This window comes from Nicotiana tabacum, chromosome 23, assembly GCF_000715075.1.
Source record: "Nicotiana tabacum cultivar K326 chromosome 23, ASM71507v2, whole genome shotgun sequence".
Lineage (NCBI taxonomy): Eukaryota > Viridiplantae > Streptophyta > Magnoliopsida > Solanales > Solanaceae > Nicotiana > Nicotiana tabacum.
In genome coordinates this window covers 103,015,997-103,033,927 of record NC_134102.1, presented here as the reverse complement: position 1 = coordinate 103,033,927, position 17,931 = coordinate 103,015,997, and the positions used below count along the sequence as shown (strand labels likewise).

The 17,931-nt window shown below is 34.5% G+C and overlaps 1 protein-coding gene and 3 long non-coding RNA genes across 5 annotated transcripts in view; 3 read left to right on the top strand and 1 right to left on the bottom strand.

The window, feature by feature from the left end:
- LOC142177449 (uncharacterized) overlaps positions 1-3,139 on the top strand; it is a 40,639-nt gene extending 37,500 nt beyond the window's left edge. Inside the window, exons 2-3 of the long non-coding RNA XR_012705879.1 lie at positions 2,160-2,228; positions 3,019-3,139. This is a non-coding gene — a long non-coding RNA (uncharacterized LOC142177449). The remainder of the gene's footprint in view (positions 1-2,159; positions 2,229-3,018) is intronic.
- Positions 3,140-7,900: 4,761 nt separating this feature from the next.
- On the bottom strand, positions 7,901-8,867 carry LOC107785037 (uncharacterized protein At4g33100-like). Of its 2 annotated transcripts, none has more exons than XM_016606259.2 (3): positions 8,632-8,867; positions 8,395-8,479; positions 7,901-8,291 (listed from the first exon to the last, which is right to left on the bottom strand). In XM_016606259.2, exons 1-3 carry the CDS (start codon positions 8,721-8,723, stop codon positions 8,187-8,189), a joined length of 282 nt encoding a protein of 93 aa, XP_016461745.1. In that variant the 5' UTR covers positions 8,724-8,867; the 3' UTR covers positions 7,901-8,186. The 2 variants fall into 2 exon arrangements, with proteins under 2 accessions (XP_016461745.1, XP_016461752.1); XM_016606266.2 differs by having other exon boundaries at positions 7,901-8,288.
- Positions 8,868-9,035: 168 nt separating this feature from the next.
- Positions 9,036-17,560, top strand: LOC107819999 (uncharacterized). Its single transcript, XR_012705877.1, has 5 exons — positions 9,036-9,304; positions 13,458-13,697; positions 14,382-14,434; positions 15,546-15,637; positions 16,608-17,560. It is a non-coding gene; the product is annotated as an uncharacterized LOC107819999 (long non-coding RNA).
- On the top strand, positions 9,513-13,455 carry LOC142177448 (uncharacterized). Its single transcript, XR_012705878.1, has 3 exons — positions 9,513-10,073; positions 10,190-10,284; positions 11,733-13,455. It is a non-coding gene; the product is annotated as an uncharacterized LOC142177448 (long non-coding RNA).
- Positions 17,561-17,931: the final 371 nt, after the last annotated feature.

Sequence of the window (17,931 nt, the reverse complement as noted above, 5' to 3'; positions counted from 1 at the left end):
TGGATTGATTCAAAGGATCCAAGCCCATGTAAAACTTCTCCAACAAGATGTTGTCCAGAAAACCATGATTCGGCGATCTCACTAAATATAACTTGAATCGATCCCATGCCTCATGTAGATGTTCTCCCGGTAGTTGCTTGAAGAAGAAAATTTTATCCCGGTGCTATGACTTCTTGCTTTGCGGGAACCATTTAGCTAGGAAAGCTCGAACGAGTTTGGGCCAAGTATGAATGGAATTAGGTGGTAGATTTTGGATCCATTTCCTTGCCTCTCCAGTTAGTGAGTACTTGAATACCCTCAGCCTTAGGGCATCATCTGAAACGTGATTCTGCTTGTGCATCGCACACACACCCAAGAAGTTTTTGAGATGTTGTGTCGAATCATCATCAGTGGAATTCCTGTAAAACCCTTTTGCTTTGAGCATTAGGACTAGACTGTGTTCCACCTTGAAGGTGGCAGCATCAACTATTGGAGGGACAATGGCATTTGTATCCTCAATATAGTCATCTATATCCGCAAAAGGGTTCTCTTCCTCTAACTCGGCCATGTTTACCTAGTAACACCAAGGAAAGCAAGTAAAGTGTGATGGAGTAGAAGAAGACGTTAATTAAAGCACACACTAAATAGTAATTTCAAAACCGTATTCCCGGCAACGGCGCCAAAATTTGATACGCTCAAATTACACCTAAATAAATGGTGTAAGGCGATCGATATCAAATATAATAACCCAACTAGGTTGGGGTCGAATCCCACAAGAAATAGGTGAGAAAAGGTTACTTGAATAGTGTGAAACTTGACTTAAGTCGTAATCCTACTCTGCTAGCTTAAAAGAGAGTGTTATAATTATGAGCTATCGAGAAGACTATTTTGTTATGAGAATGTAATTAATTTGATTAAGGAAACCAGGGTTGTGTCCCCATCAATGGAATGTAATGCTATCGGTGTTAATATGATATATTTCTAATGGAAGATCCTTTGATATGCAAATGGTTTCTAAGTGACTACCCAATATTTCCCAATTGTTGGGTAGTATTTTCTCTTTATGATTTTTCCAAATATAAAAGAGTTGCAATTAAGAATAATCAATTTATGCCAAATATAACCCACTTATTCCTAGGCGATTCTATTAAACAAGGTTTAAAGCCTTGAGTTTTTGATATTCAATTCTACCAAAACCTAACCCACTTTTCCAAGTAAAGATAGAGTGAAATGGAATTAGTTAATGTTTGCAACCACTAACAATAAATGAAGAATAAGAAATGAATAAATATAAACCAACCATTATATTTTTTATTCAATGGTAAAGACCCATTAACATTACACCAATTTAGGGTCCACAACCTTAGTATTTAAAACTAGCTACTCATACTAGAATCCAAGAATAAATCAATAAATGAAGTCATAAAACTTACAAAGATACAAGATTCTTTCTTCAAAAGCTTCCAAAACAATGGTGTATTCAATGCTCTAAAAGTAGCCTCTTTTTCAGACAAGATATCCCATAAAAACCCTAGTAAATCTATTTATAATGGGACAAAAGTCGGGTTCAAATTTAGACAAAAATGCCCCTGCAGAACACATCTGCGACCGCAGAATGGGTCGTAGATCGTGTATGCGGGCCGCATAATTACAAGGTCGCTGCATAATTGCATGCCCAGTTCCCCGTCGTAGATCCATTATGCGGTCTGCATATTGATTATGCGACCATAGATTGCGTCGCAAAAAGGGCTCTCGCAGAATCTCATTTGCACTTATGCGGTCCGCAGAAGCATTATGCGACCGCATAATGGACCGTATATTTCTCTCTTCAAGAGTTGGACCACCTGCTTCAGTCTGCGGTTGGTTTGTGGCTCGCACAACACTTCTGCGATCGCAGACCTGCCGCATTTCTGCCCTTATGTAGGTTTTTGTCTTCTTTTCCATGTTCTTGGTTCTTCAAGTCTGGTACACTGCAAAACACCAAAACTTGATAATAAATAACTAAAAATGCTTTTAAAGACAAGTTAAAGTCTAGGTAATTAGTATCAAAAGTGCCAAAATTCTACGGCACATCATTGACTTTGTGAGGCGATTTTCTAATTTCTTGCTTTAGTTTTGATTTCATTAACTAGATTAATTTCATATAGTTGTATTTATGGTATGTAATTGATTTTGGCTAGCTTTGGACCATTCAGAGTTGGATATTCATGGAAAAGGCATTGTTACCGGTTGATTGAGCTTGGTTCGAGGTAAGTGACTTGCCTAACCTTGTGTGAGGGAAATCCCCTTAGGATTTGGTACTGTTGTAATATGTGAGCGTCGTGTACGTGAGGTGACGAGTACGTACACGAGCTATTTATTGTAAAACCTGATTTATTTTACTGAGTAGCAACCTGTTTTTACTTTAATTTGAGTTATACCATTTAAATGAGTATTAATTTATTTTCATTTTTAATTGAACTATTCCAATATGTGTAGTTATCCAATTTAGTCTAATATCGCATGTCTACGTGCTTTAACTGCTTATTTGAACTATGTGAAGCATGCCTAGTTGATTTCCTGCTTTTCCTTGTTCTTTATCAGTATAACTATAGAAATCTTGTTGTTAACTGTTGTATTTATCGGTTTGAGATGTTTGTTTTACTTTTGAGACTACGAGGTGGTTCCTCGGTAGTTCTCCCTGCATATTTATTTTTGAGACTACGAGGCGGTTTCTCGGGAGTCCTCTATGCACATTCACTTTTGAGACTACGAGGCGATACCTCGAGAGTTCTCCCTGTATATTTATTTTGGGACTACGAGACAGTATCTCGGGAGATCCCCTGCTGCTTACCCTTGTATGTTGTATTGTTGCCTTTTTGTATTTTCTTATGTTAAATTCTAGTCTCTTATTATATTGTATATTCTCCTGCCTTATTTATTATTTACCAGTGGGCCTGACCTCACCTCGTCACTACTCGACCGAGGTTAGGCTTGGCACTTACTGGGTACCGTTGTGGTGTACTCATGCTACTCTTCTGCACATGTTTTCATGTGCAGATCCAGGTTCATCATACCAGCCTCGCTATTAGTTGTGCATTTGCTGCTGTTCTGGAGACTTCAAGGTACATCTGCTCATGTCTGCAGACCTTGGAGTCCCCCTATATTCTCCCCTATGTCATTTACCTTCCGTACTTCTTTTATTATTAGACTCTGGTGTATAAAGATGCTATTTTCCTTTTGTAGCTTGTGACTTACGATGTTCCGGGTTATGGGAAGACTGTGTATTTATAGAGTATTGGTTATTGTACATGTCGAGCGGCATTGTTACTAATTATTCAGTTATCCATTGTTGTTAGTTGCCAAGTTTTACTTTCGTTTTGTTATTTTTCGCAATTTGTTAGGCTTACCTAGTCGTAAAAAGATTGGGTGTCGTCACGACGTTATACAAAGGGAGTTTGGGTCGTGACACTTACTGGGTACGCGTTGATTTACGTACTCGTGTTGCACTTATTCAGCAAGTATATATACTGGTGGTCCTCCAGGCGTTGAGGCGCGACATTTGCGGGGACTTTGCGGAGAACTGCATTCCATGTTACGATCCGCAGCATACAGGGTCTCCATCAGAGTTATTTATATTATTTTGTCTAGCTTGTATTCCAGACAGATGTTGTATTTTATTATATTTCGTAGTTAATGCGCATGCACTTGTGACACCGGATTTTGAGGATTCCTACTGATTTTTCGTTATTGTGGCTCACGTAATTATTATCATCTTACCCTATAATTTCTATTTTATACTATTTAATTAATGAAGATTATGATTTCGAAAGTAATAAAAGGAGATCAATCACCGTTGGTTTGCCTGACGGCGGCGTTAGGCGTCATCACGACGTTTAGTGGATTTTGGGTCATGACAAGTCATGTACGTATAATACATTATTAACTTGGATCTTGTTGTAAAAAAATTATTTACTAATGTAAAAGTTTAAGTAGTAAGATTTAAAGTTCTAAAATATTTCTACTATTAAAAACTTAAAAAATTGAGATAAAACATTGACAACTTGAAAAGGAAATTTATTACATTCTTAATATCGCGAAAATAATGAAAAATTTATTATTAATTGAAAAGGCCAAAAAATGAATAAAAGAAAATAACTAGCTTTTAATACTCCCAATTTAAACTTTTTGACAGAGGTGAAAGTTTTCTAGTGGTTAAAAAGGGCATCTCCCGGAGAACCAAAAGTTAATTGTAATTTGAAAATTTGAAGTTAAAAAACTTGAAAACTTAGAAATAAGATTTTATGCATTCTTAAGTCATTCTACAAAATAATGAAAGTATTGTATTAGTTAAAAAGACTTGTGAAATGGTATGTACAACTTACCTAAAGTGATCGTTAAAGGCAGAATGACCTTTTATTAAATTTAAAGAATTTTCCACCGTTTTAACAACTTGGAGAGTTGGAAAGAGAATTTATTGTACTACTAATATTATCACAAGAAAATAGTTAGTGTTAAAAATTAATTGTTACGTTTTAGCAAGATGGTACTACTTCTTATGATAAATAATAGTCCTACCGCCTATGTCGGAGAATTAAAAATTAACTGTAACTTGAGAAATTGAATTAAATTTTTATTGCATTTCTAATGCCATCATACAAGAAAATAGTTTTGTACTAAATAAAACGGCCAAATGATACAATAAATATTCAAGTTTTTAATGGATGATCATAATTGCAATTTTATTCAACATGTACAATTTCTCTCAAAAAATTTAATTCTGAAAATAAGTTTAACCGTTATTATCAAATTGATTCTTACGTTTTAAGAAACATTTAAGGTTAAGACAATTTTTTTTTTAAAATTCCCATGCCTCTTTTTTCTTAGAATTTGTTTTTAGTCACCACTAATTACAAAGTAGGCAGTCTTCTCTCTTTATTTAAAAAAGAATATATATATATATATATATATATATATATATATATATGTGTGTGTGTGTATATATATATATAATAAAATCCACAAATAATAATTTTTGGGGCCTAAAGTAATTGCTTTATTAGAGGATTCGGTATGGTGGAATAAATTAGACCTGCATTTTTTAGTATTGAGGTTAAATTCCTGTTCCCAGGGGACAATGTCGTCTGACTTCTCTCCAATTGGTTTCTATAGATGGTTGTAATGAAATTAGCAATGGAATGCTAGAGTGATGTCCGTCTCTCGAGCATTTGACAATGGGTCGTTTCGAGCTTCCTACGTCTTCCAACTTTTTCTTAGACTTTAGACAAGGAGAATTATATAAAGCTTGATCAATATATTAACAATAGAATGATATGGTTTGCAAGTTTGAATATTTTCATAAAAAACATGATTATTGGAGCCGAGGGTCTATAGCAAACAGCCTTTTGCACAAGGTAGGGGTAAGGTTTACGTATACACTACCCTCTCCAGACCACTTGTTGATGTTATTGTTGATTATTAATGGATTTCAACTTACCATAATATCATCGTTACTTAGATTTCCATTAATGAAATATATTCCTTTTCAGCGAAGAGTGGCTTCAGAAAATGGATCAGAACATAACTTCCATAAAACCAATAATGGGACCAACTTAAGTGGACTACCTACTGGAGAACATCTTTCATTGCAATTGCTGAACTGTTTGACTACTACAAATTGGAGAAGAATGAATAGTTTCGTATTTCCTCTTGAATATGCACTAAGCACAACAACATTGACGACATGAGCAATATAAAACATAACAGTCTAAAAATGGGCTTCAGCAAATACAAAGATGAAGAAGTTAATCATAACAACACTTATGAATGACTAGTTTTTGAATAGCTTTTGGATAAAAGTTGTTGAATTGTAATTTGATCCTTCCTTTTGGTGTATGAGTTTTAACACATCAGAACCAAATGTACAAAAGAAAATAAGATAAAAATAAAAATGAGGAAGAGAAAATCCTCAAAGAAAAAACTAAACTCATCCTAGGGAATTGCAATTGAAACATATTCTCAATACTAAATCCAATTACACCAAAGAAAAAACAGAACTTTTGAAACCTAAACGACAGACTCAGGTCACTCAACAATAGTAGAACTCAATTAGCCCCCGACCACCACCACGGAAAATCAAGAAAAAGAGCCAAAAAGATCCCATTTCAAAAGATTGAAGAAAAACAAACTTCATTTTAATCCTTTCGTACAAATAAACTATCCTCAGTTCTTTATGATAGCAAAACTAACTGGATCAAGATTAGAACAGATTCAGTAAGAAACTATCCGAGAGCCCAGAAGAAAAAACATAGAAGAGGAGAGAAGACTGTTTGCAGCGGAAAGTGGATACAGGGAGAGGAACAAGAGACCTTTGAAGGGGAGGAACATGACTTTGTACAGCTTAGGACTTGATTCCTATTATCGCTCGAGTTTTGGAGCACCCACGAAGTCCCTGTGGGTATAGATGATCAGGTAAAGAACCATATTTTCATGTAGGTTCTCTACATTTTGGTACTCTTCTCGTACACAGGGTTTGTCCCACCATATCAATAATACTAGATTAAAAAAAAATTATAAAAAATTATAAAAAAGAAGAAGAAGATAGGACAGGTACATTCTCACTGGCGTTGTCTTTGCTATCAAAATTAGAATCTCATTAACTCTCCTGAAGTTTACAGTTCACAGATTACATTTTCGTAATTAGCCAGGGTTGCCACAATATTGGGCATGATATCTAAAGCCATTAATCGTTTTTAGAAAAGTTTTAGTGGCATCTGAAAGGAAAAGAAATGCAGAAAGAAAAAAGACTCTAGCTGACATTCCCAATCTAAGACAAATGGGCACGTGAGCCAAGAGAGCAAAGCATTGCTTTTCAAATTCATATTCCTACAAATTCTAGCATTCCTGAAGCAGATTCAGCAAGGTAAATCTACCTCAGTTTCAGCAACTTAAATTAGTTGCCTAATCTACAATATTTTCAGTGCAAACTCATTAACAAAAACTGCATCTACATCATTCAGCACTACGTTGAACAAGTACTAAGCTCAAGAATCTGTTTACCTAAAAAATTTACTAAACTCAAGAATTAAAATGATTGTACAGATAAGCTGAGTAAATATTAGAACAAGGATTACTGAGAGGACTATTGCTAAAGGGCTAACGTCAGATTGAAACCAGTATCTCATTGACTCAAGACCCATACACTATGGACAGACCTATTGTAATCATAGAATACCAGCTAAATTTTATCCCTACCTCTCGGCTCCAAGTATCCGATTCTGTCCATTATCAAATGCTGTGTCCCACAACTATAGGCAACTGTGCAGAGAAAGGTTTTTGACTAAGGAACATTACCCACATCAAGTGTAATATGAACTGGAATCAGGAAGGAAGGGAGGCCCTCCACCTAATGGTTAATCAACAATGGAGATAAAGCGGCACACAACTGTTACCCCTGGGAAAGAAGGATTAGGGTGTGGAGTAAAAGGAAAATTACCAAATTAAGGGAAAAAGAGCATAAGGAATCAGGAACTGTTCCAACCAAATAATATGGATCTTAGACTAACCACAACAGGATCATACAATCTAAAGCAAGTCATGATATGTCATTCCATTTCTAAGAAAGTAGACAGCCAAATGTGGGATGAACAACAGACAATAAACATCATTTTCAAGTCTCCCTTTTCCTTTTCCAGTAAGACACAAAGCTTAACAAAGAAACTGCAAAAAATGCAAGCTATTTGCCCTCCTTTAAATATCACCAAGAAATACTAGATCTCATGTTCAATATCCAAGCTATCTTCATTTAAGATTATCGTTTTTCCTCTCAGATCAGACACGATTCTGGTGGAATCATATCCAACTGGTATAATAGTCAAAACAACTTCAAATGAGAACACTTTACACATCACAAAACACGAGTGATTAACCAAGATCATAGGTCTTTGATAATCCTTAGCTTAAAATTCAATCAAGTGTTGAAATATCCAGTAGAGCAATGCAATTGCTAGACAATCTTTCAGTGCTATGCAGCTGCTTGCCTAGTACTACTCGAACTTTTACATGTAATAACTCTATAACAGGAAGGCCTTCCAATCACGTGAAATGCAAGTACCTTCTCCTCGATTAGTTATGTGTCACCTCGTCTAGCATCAAATACAATTACAAAACAGTTTAATTAAGCTCCACAAAAAATTCACCTTATGAATTGTCTATTCAAGCTACACTTGTTACTTGGGAGCACCAGTGGAGCTCTTAGAATCATTTTGATGAGCACCACCCACAATTCCATCAGCTTCCAAGAATCTACTTAAATGCTTATCATCCAGATGCTGCTGAAAAAAATTAATAAAAGCAAAAGTTCAAAAAGAAAAAAAAAACATATACATAAGAAACAAAGAAACTGAATTGAGCTTAGAATTCAAAGAAAGAGCTTACAGATAAACAATCTCTATATTTCTGCCATTCTAAAACACACTCCTCTTTATCCCACTCACCCTTCAAGAATTTGTCAGAATACCACCTACACAAAAAAAACCAAGTTTTAGGTGAAATCCTTATATCCACATACTCAAGAATCTAAAGGAACTCTTTCTAACTTTTTTCTTTCTTTGGACTCACAATAAAAATTAGGAAAAAGGGGTAAAGATTATATCATAAAGTCTGAATTTTGACCTGTTGAAACAATTATGGTAAGCCTCTCTGAGTTGAGCACAAGGGGAAGTAGACAAACGAGAAGCATTTTTCTTGTCTTTCAAGATTCCCATGTTTATGGCATAATAATACTACAAATCCATGAATCTGAACTGAAACCAAGCAGTTAAATTAAATGTTGATTCCAGAAATACTTGTAGCAATTTAGCAATTTCTTCCCATTGTCTTTGCTTCAACGACCAAATAAGGGAGGGAGTTTTGGGCCGTCACGGGTAATTGGATTGTTTGTGGATCCTTTATCTTGGTATGGCCCACGATGAAGCCCAATATTGGTTATAGCTAAACCGTAAAATTTTCATATGGCGCACACCTATTAGATTTGTACCCACTTAAAAAAATTTAATTGATACCTAATACTCCTATTTGGGTAACTTCATATAAATGCACTTTTCTCTTATTCTTTGCTGCTACTTTATTTTTCTTTGTGTTTAGGATTCCTTCTTCTTCTTTTGTTGCAAAACAGATTTGTTACCCATTCTTACCCATTCCTTGACAAAAGCTTCTTCCATGTCTACTCTCCTCCAAACTCTCTCCACTAGGCAACAATGGAGGCTAAAAACACAGATTTTTCTGAAGTGGTTCTCTACTATTGTCGATGATGAACCGATTGTGGTTGTCCATTAACTGAAGCTCGGTATGCCATCTCCATCCTTTTTCTGTTCTTATCTCTCTCAAATTCTCCGCACACTTTTTTTATTTCACTGTTATGTTTTTCTTAGCCGCCCTTCCTGTAATATTTTCTTTGCTCATGTGGCTTCATTTCTGATTTTACTTCAATATTTCACGCTTTTGTTTCCAGTTTGTCTCGCTTCTGCGGTATTTTTGACTTTTGGTAAGTCTCCCCTTCTTTCTTTAGTTGATATACTAGCTTATCGGTAGTGAATTTGAGTGGGTATGTTTTAATTTTTAAATACATGTTTGAGTGGGTTTCTCATTTTCACATGTTTGGAAATACTTATGTATGTGCATGTTTGGGTTACATTATTATTTTTTATTTTGGTTGAGTCAGATGGTATTCTACGAGTGTATAGTTCTATTGAAGAAGGTTTCTACTAGGTACTCTTGCTCTCTTTGGTCTGTTTGGTTCCAGTGATTTCCATGAGCTTGTAAATTTATGATTTCATTCTTCTCAGAGATTACTGATTTAGTTGTTTTCATTTAGCTATTGAAGTTCTCTATGTGCTTCTGCTTTGCTCTCTTATTACACCTTTTTTGGCTTTTAATTTCGCTCTGTATGATTTTGAACATTTGATGGACACAGATCTGATTTTTTTTATTTTCATTCATATTTTCGTGCCTGAGCCGAGGATATGTTGGAAACAGCCTCTCTATCCTCACAAGGTAGGGGTAAGGTCTGCGTACACACTATCCTCCCCAAATCTCACGGTGTGGGATAATACTGGGTATGTTGTTGTTGTTGTTGTTGTCATATTTTCGTGTTGTACTCTTAGCATGTATGTGATTATTTGATCACACGTGTCTATGATATTTTTTTACATGGATACGCACATTATTACAGTATAGGGAACACTAAGTGCCATCAAGACAAAAATAGTAATGGGGAGGAGAAGAACTTTAATGTAGCCAAAATTATTTGACAGTATGCCTGAATATGTAAGTCTCAATCCTTCAACTATAAATCCTGAATTCTAAAACTGTGAAATGTGGTGATTTCCTTTTGTTTGTTTTATGTTGGTATGCCAATTGTTGATTTATAACAAACTTTAGTTTATTCTTTGTCTCTGTTATACAAATATAGTTTTCCCTCTTTACTGTCGTTATACAAATGTAGTTTCCCCTCTTTACTGTCTTCAATTGGATAATGCTGCGAGCTTTGCTGAGATTTTTACTTGGATTTGGAATTTTCAAGTTGAAACTTAAGATCTTTATTTAACTTTTGCGGTCCAACTTTCATAGGAATGCTTTATTGATCTGACAAAGATAGTGATTCTCCTTTAATTTTCTTCCTATATTCTTCCGAGGACTCAGGTTCATGCTTTTTTTAGTCTCTCTTTTTTTCAGGTGGGTGTTAGAGTTCACAAAGCTCTATTTTAAAATAGGTTCCTGTCAATTGGTTAATGTTTGAATCTACTGGGCTATCTTGGAATTTATAGTAGTCATATCTAACAATTTTAGGTCAGTTTAGAAGTTCAATTGAAATTGAGAAAAATGGTGATTATCTGAGGCAAGAAATTAATCTTCCTGTTATGGTAAAAAATATTTGCACTCTATCACCTATTTTATCTAATGCAACAGCTAAGTCCAGCCACCTCTTATCGATCTTGTTTTAATGTTGCTCTGCTATGTTCGCCTCAATAAAGTAAGGATTCATGTCACATAATTCTAGGAATGATAAGTAGGCGAATCCCTCAAAGAACTTCCATGTGTTATAAAATTGCAAACTATAAATTTATCTTCGGATATGTCATTTGGTTGTCTGCCATTTTATTTTGATTACACCAAATATGTATTTCAATGACTAAGGTAAGTTTTAATTAAGACGGGCATTTGAACAAAGCAATTTCCTGCAGCATTAATTGTGTGGAACAAAAGCAAGGCTCTCTTAACTACTAAAGAAATAATGTCTTATTTTTTGGAACTATAAGTTATCAATTTAAGATTTTCTTTCACTTTAGATCTCAACAATGCTATTTTAGCGTCGATTGAAGAGGAAATGACTTATTCTGCTCAAATGATCTATTTTCTCCTAAGTAATGAGATTACCTAACGTTAACCTTTCAATTTAGATGCCTAAAATTTATATCTTAGTCTCATTTGAAGAGGAAGACTTATTGTACTAGAATAGAAGGACATCAGTTTCTTCCCAAAATTTTACATATTCCTAATTGCTCAAAATTATGATTTATCCTATCTTGAAAAGGACATAATTGGAAGAAATGGTACCTTCTTTTCAGTGCAAAATTTGATTCTACGTGCATACATCTTGTTCTAGGCTTCACTGTGGTCATTTTTGGTACCTATAGTTTATGGGATATCAATACTACTGGGATTCATTAACCCATCATCATCATGTTTTGCTGATAGTGTTAGCTTTCTCATAGGACATTTAAACAGAAGAAACTCACTTTTGTGTGGAGAATGCAGCTGAGAAAGACTCAACTTTAGTCATTTATATGGACATGTCAACTCTTACTTTTCGTGCCTCAGAGTTGATCCATCATGAGTTGCTGCATAATACATCAGCTATTGTCATCCAATGAATTGACCAAACATCAACAAATACACAGCACGTAAATAGAACAACTTCTCATTCTCACATTTGTTGATTAGATGTCTACACTGCTGCCTTTATGTGCTACATTTAGGACCACAATAATTTATTTTAACAATTGCAAAGATGAGAATGATATATGCAATTCTTCCGGCAAATCTATGTGCTGGCATTTATAGCTTTATTATTGCTGCATTTAGGTGTATCTTGTACCATCTAGATGCTTTAGGAATTTTTGGCCTTAATTTGTGGAATAAAACTTAAGATATCTGATAGTTTCTTTTCTGAAAATTATAAATTATTTCATTACTCGGCACCTCTTCAATTTTGTTGTTGGTGTCCGAGTCAGGCTTGTATCTCTTCATTTGGTAACTTTATCTAAGCTAGCGTTTGGCCATAAATTCCCAAATTTATTCTGAAAAATCTGATTTGGGTGAAGTTTGGTTTGAAGATGAAAATGTGTTTGGACATCTGTTTTGGGTGAAGTTTGGTTTGGAAAAACATGAAACATGACTTATACCCACAAGTTCTAAAAACTATCACAAATACCCAACAGTACCATTATCAATAACATTCATTATATTATCGCAAACCATAGTCCTGAACATAAATAAATTTGATACAAAATTATCATTTTTATAATGAACTACATGATACACTATCAGATGACCGAGAAGATGAAGCAACATCGTTACAAAATAATAAATGGTGGGCTCTTTTATAAAATACAAAAGTTTAGGATAATTTTTAAAAAATATAATAGTGATATTTTGGCCCAAAACCAGCTATTTTGGGACTTGGGATTTGGCCAAAATATAGGCGAAATCTATGGCCAAACATGTGTTTGCCAGATAAAACCCAAGTTTATTTTGGCAAAATCTATGGTCAAACGGGTCCTAAGTATCGTTGGTGCTCCTAATTTGGATTTCTCTGTTCCAGTAATTAATTATGATTTTATTTCATTTATTCCTGATGTGCTTATCAAGGTTATATATTGTTGGAAGCTTATATGTTCCTTGTTCTTTTGTATTCTCATGAGTAGCATTGAAATGCGATATATAGAAACAGACGGCTCCGGTAGTAAATTATTACTCAAGAAGTAAACATAAAGAGGATCATGCCAAAAAGAATCTTGCTTTGGCAGTTCTATTTAGATGGATAAATTGCCTAGATTGCATCTTATTTCATAAGAAATTAGAATCTATTGCAATTGTAGGCATCTATCTACCCTCTCTGAAGAGGTAAAAAATAGTAGTAGTTCCCCTTCATTTGTTTATTGTACTAATAAAAATATAAAAGGAAAATAAAAAATTCAATTTATTAATGTGCTATGGATATTGGTGATATCTCATATTTCAAATTTAGACATGTAAATGAGCAACATAATAGATAGTCTGCAGCTTTTATCGCATTGCAGTAAGATTAGTGGTTAATTTTTCAACTATGGCTTACTGATCTATAGTAGCTATCAGCATTGTTACTCGAATTTAATTTGGACTTGTATAATTTCTGTATAAGCTACCTTGGTGAATTCTAACGTGATTCTCTTTGTTAGGACAAAACTGAAGAATCAGAGAACCCAAGAGATGATGCTTCAAGGAAATTGCGTGAAAGAGACTGGACAACATCTGTTGAAAACAATTGCACATGTCTATTTTGACTGAAACTTCTTTCGTTGACGATGTTTTATAATGTAACTTCTTTTGATTCTTGAGCATAAATACGAGGGAGCCAACATTTTTCAGTAGTACAAAGTCGTTGCAATACAGGATATGACAGTCGTCAATCAGGATATGTAAGTCTATTTGTTTATGGCGTAAAGTGTAAACAAGAGTAGAACACATGTGTTTCTTTGATATGTTATCATGGATTCCTGTAGTGACTCTATTGGGCCCGTGCATAGCACGGACAGCATCATCTATCTAGTAACTATATAATAAGTGCAACTTCATTCGGACGACGAAGGGTATCTCTTGTTAATTTAACTTTAAATATGGGTATTATGGTAAATCCGCCTCTCTTAACTTTCCAAGACATGGTAACGTGTACAATTGTAGCGATACCCGCGTCACTTTACTTCTCAAACGATCTTTTGCCTTTTCATAGCACTTTCGTGAACAAAGACTTGGTTTCATTTCTCACTCTCTCTGCTGCTATTTTCGATGTTCTTCTTCCTCATCTGTTTTTGCTCAGTTTCTTATTTTCTTGGTTTTTAATCTTCTGGTTTCCTTTTGTTTTATTATTGTGTGTAATTTGCTTCTCTTATTCTTTTTTCAATTTTCAGATTCAGATGTCTCATAACATTTTCTTCATATGGTTTAAATTTATGTATTTATCCAACTTTCTCTCTTCATTTTTTCTTTGCCTTCTCTATTTGAATCTGTCTCCATTTGTTTCTTACTTGATTTTTCATTTTTCCTCTAAGACCATATGGATGTAATTTGGTGCAACTTCTAAGATTTGATGCATGTGTTTGCAGGTAATTGAATTTCTTCATGTTTTTTGAAGGTTTCAGTCTGTTCTTCAAATAAAGTAAAATCTCAGCCTTAATCATCCCTATAATGTTAATGGATATCAGTCTAGGTGTTTTAAATTTTCAGATAACGTCATATTGGTTCTTGGCTCTGCGTTCTGTGTAGTACGTATCACTGTTGTACAGTAAAGCAAAGCTTATTTTTTAACTGCCAGTAGACTGAAAGAAAGATATCAAAACAGAGGATGATCTTCTAACATAACTTTACAGCATCTGTCTAATGTTACGGCATTTGAGAAGTTTGGATCTTTTTTCTTTTTTGAGCTTATTTTGGAACAAAATTGAGGGGATATTTTCTTTCCTATTTCTGTGAGTTGATTGAAAAAGCACTGAACTAGAGTTATTCCGTTGATTTGTCTATATTTTCTGGATTAATGTGCTCCTATGACTCATGTTCTGAAGATTGATTCTTATTGGACTTTGGAGGTATGCCTTTTCTATTAGGTCCTTCGAGCACTTAACATTGTTGGTAAGCTCGGTCATTGTCTAATTTTGTTTATACAATAGTAATTCTAGATATATGAAGCTCAGAAAGCAGATGAGCAGTCATAGTGTTGATTAACATGATAGACTAACAGTCAAGTATATTCATAGAGTATAATAGGTGTGGATCTTATATGTGCAAAATTTTGCGTGATTATTGTAGCACCTCAGTCATTTATTTTTAAAAACTAGGTTAAAGTATTGACCCACTTATTCCTGCTTATCTTCTTCTGCTTTTCACTGGAGCAGGAAGAAGAGGAGAGAGGGTAAATTTATTAAGTGAAAACTTCAGCTGCTCACTAATTGGCAAAAAGGAAAGAAAAGCAAGTCAATATTCTTGTACTAATCATATTGGCAATTGATATTTCGTTTCCATGATCTAAGCTGCCTGACCATCTTTCTATAAAACTCTTCTTGTTTACAAGCCGGTTTGACTAGATTTTTATTACCTAAAAAATTTATTGAAAAGTATCGTACGTCGTTTTATTAATTTATATCATCATATACATTCATAAGGTTCTTTTACCTTGTAATGTTGATTGAATTAGGGGCTGCTGTAACCATACTTTTGAGTGACGCATTTTATTGCTTCTTATTCACATATTTGGATGTTCTTATTTTGGACAGTGGATGATACCAGCGTTCCTACCGAGGCTGCAATACATATTCTGGTATTTTTTTCCATCGGCATGTTTATGATTGTGAATGGCATTTGTCATGTAAGTCTACCAATAGAACCTTTCCTCTCCCTCTATTCTCAATAAATATTGCATTGTTAATTTCTCTTTTATAATGATTTTGCTTTTGCGAATGGAAATGCTTCAACTACTTTTTGGGTGTTATATTTTTTATCTTAGACAGAAAGCAGTATTACAAAGTTCACTTGCTTAGTGAAATATGTTCGTCTTGTGGTGAGCACCCTCCACTTCCAACCAAGAGGTTGTGAGTTCGAGTCACCCCAAGAGCAAGGTGGGGAGTTCTTGGAGGGAGGGAGCCGAGGGTCTATCGGAAACAGCCTCTCTACCCTAGGGTAGGGGTAAGGTCTGCGTACAAACTACCCTCCCCAGACCCCACTAGTGGGATTATACTGGGTTGTTGTTGTTGTTGTTGTTGTATTTAAAGTGAATAAACTGATTTTGTCATTTTAACCTTTTCTGGTCTTGAGCAGATAGTTTTAGTTATATAATTTAACTCAAAACTTTGAAGGGAAAAGAAACTCAATGCGACACTCTATACTTGGGTGAAAAATTAACTCTTTATTAGCTTGATTAAAAGGAAGAATAACAACAGAATAACTGGTGCATTATGAGTTTGAGATCACATCATGTGATCAAAGAAACATTTTTTTTCTATTCTGGTGTTAGTACAAGAACTCAATGAGGAACATCTCATTATAACATCATAATGCAGAGAATGCTCTAACATACAAAATGCAACTCTTAAATCATTTTAGTTGGGAAAAAAAATCATTTTAGTGAATGTTCAACAATTTATGTTTTAAAAGATATCTAAATTTTTCTGTGTGGGGAAAGGAAGACAATGAAAAAAGCCACGGCAAGTAATGTCTCTAATATTGCATCATTCGCTTAGAGTTCAATCCTTCCTTTTCTACGCTTACCCTCTTTTTGTTTCTTTTATGTGCTTATATTGTTCTGTGCAGGCCCTGATTTTACTATTTTTTTTTTGTAGCATCAATTCTATTGCAAAAAAATTAAAGGTTGGGACTTATACAGCTGAATGCTATGTCCAGACTAATCAAAGAAGAAGTTAAAAGGGAAGCTTGCTCTTAGAATTATATAAATGTTAAATGTAATGTTAGAAAAGTATCCAAGTGAGAAAAACATCAGTAGACAGATACTTACCATCGCTCAGAAAGATGAGCGAAAATCCAACCTAAGAATCTACTAATGGCATCTCTTCGAGCGCTATTTAAAAGTCGAGTAGTGGAATGGGAAATGTTACTGCATTTATCTGACCTTAGTAGATATTATATCTATAATTAGCATAAGAGAAACACAGACTCTTGAAAAAGTAAAATAACATTAAACTACTGGCACATGTAGAGTGCTTATTTTCTGTGAGAGTATCAAAATCACTTTTTATTGTTTGTGATAATGTTTTGTCCAAAAAATTGCAGGATGCATCTAAGAATGTGCTTCGGCTAAGTGCACTAGTTCTTGCTTTTTATTTGATGCGGATTCTATAAACTCTTTTCAAGAATTTACCTTGATATCAATGCATCAATTCTCGTCGTTCAATTTTTTCCCGAGTGCAATTATTCCATTAAGATTTGGAAGAGAAAAGTGAGAAACTTATCCAGTGGCTGACTGGAGAATATTCTTGTTTGATGAGGCTAGGCTTGATATCAAGAATTGATGAAGGAAACCAAGAGGCTCAGACAGTATTTCAAAACACATGGCTTTCTATCCTTCCTCATCGGTTGACTTAACTCGAGATAATGAAGATTTAGAATATTTTGCTGTAAGATTGTTTTGTGATGCTTGAAATAGCTGATTTCAGGTAGTTGCTAATTATTTCAATATGAGCACAGTTTGAGAATATTGCAAATACTTTCCCCGTGGTGTAGTATCATGGTAAAAATTATTTTCCCATTCATTATGATGATGTTGCTTGCTGCTCAACCTAGACTTTCCTTGGAATTTGGTTCTCTGGGAATAGTTATGTATATATTTAATCATAAAGTTTGTGGGCGACAGCCGATAGCCGGCGGTGACTTTAAACTTTTGGAAAAGTTAATTTATTTTTATGTTTCCAGCTTCCTTGTTTGTCAAGGACATGCTTTCGTGGTGTTGAACCTTTGTTGTGTTCATGTAGCTATGTTTGGCAATGCTTTTCAAGGATATTAGATAGTATGTCTTCAAGTGGTACAAACAATGTTTAGTCTTTATAATATTTGAAAGTTATGTTTTATATTTGAGCTCATTTGGAGTAGATTTTGATGTTGGATTGTTGAAATTCGAAGAATAAGTTCATGTTTTAGAACTTAAGATTT

Bases quoted from the DNA above. Each gene is read 5' to 3' on its own strand.
- LOC107785037 (XM_016606259.2), bottom strand. From the start codon at position 8,723: ATGGGAATCTTGAAAGACAAGAAAAATGCTTCTCGTTTGTCTACTTCC. The intron at 8,480-8,631 runs GTCAAAATTCAG...TTTTTTGTGTAG, and splicing joins TACCATAATTGTTTCAACAG to GTGGTATTCTGACAAATTCT. The intron at 8,292-8,394 runs GTAAGCTCTTTC...AATTTTTTTCAG, and splicing joins AATATAGAGATTGTTTATCT to CAGCATCTGGATGATAAGCA.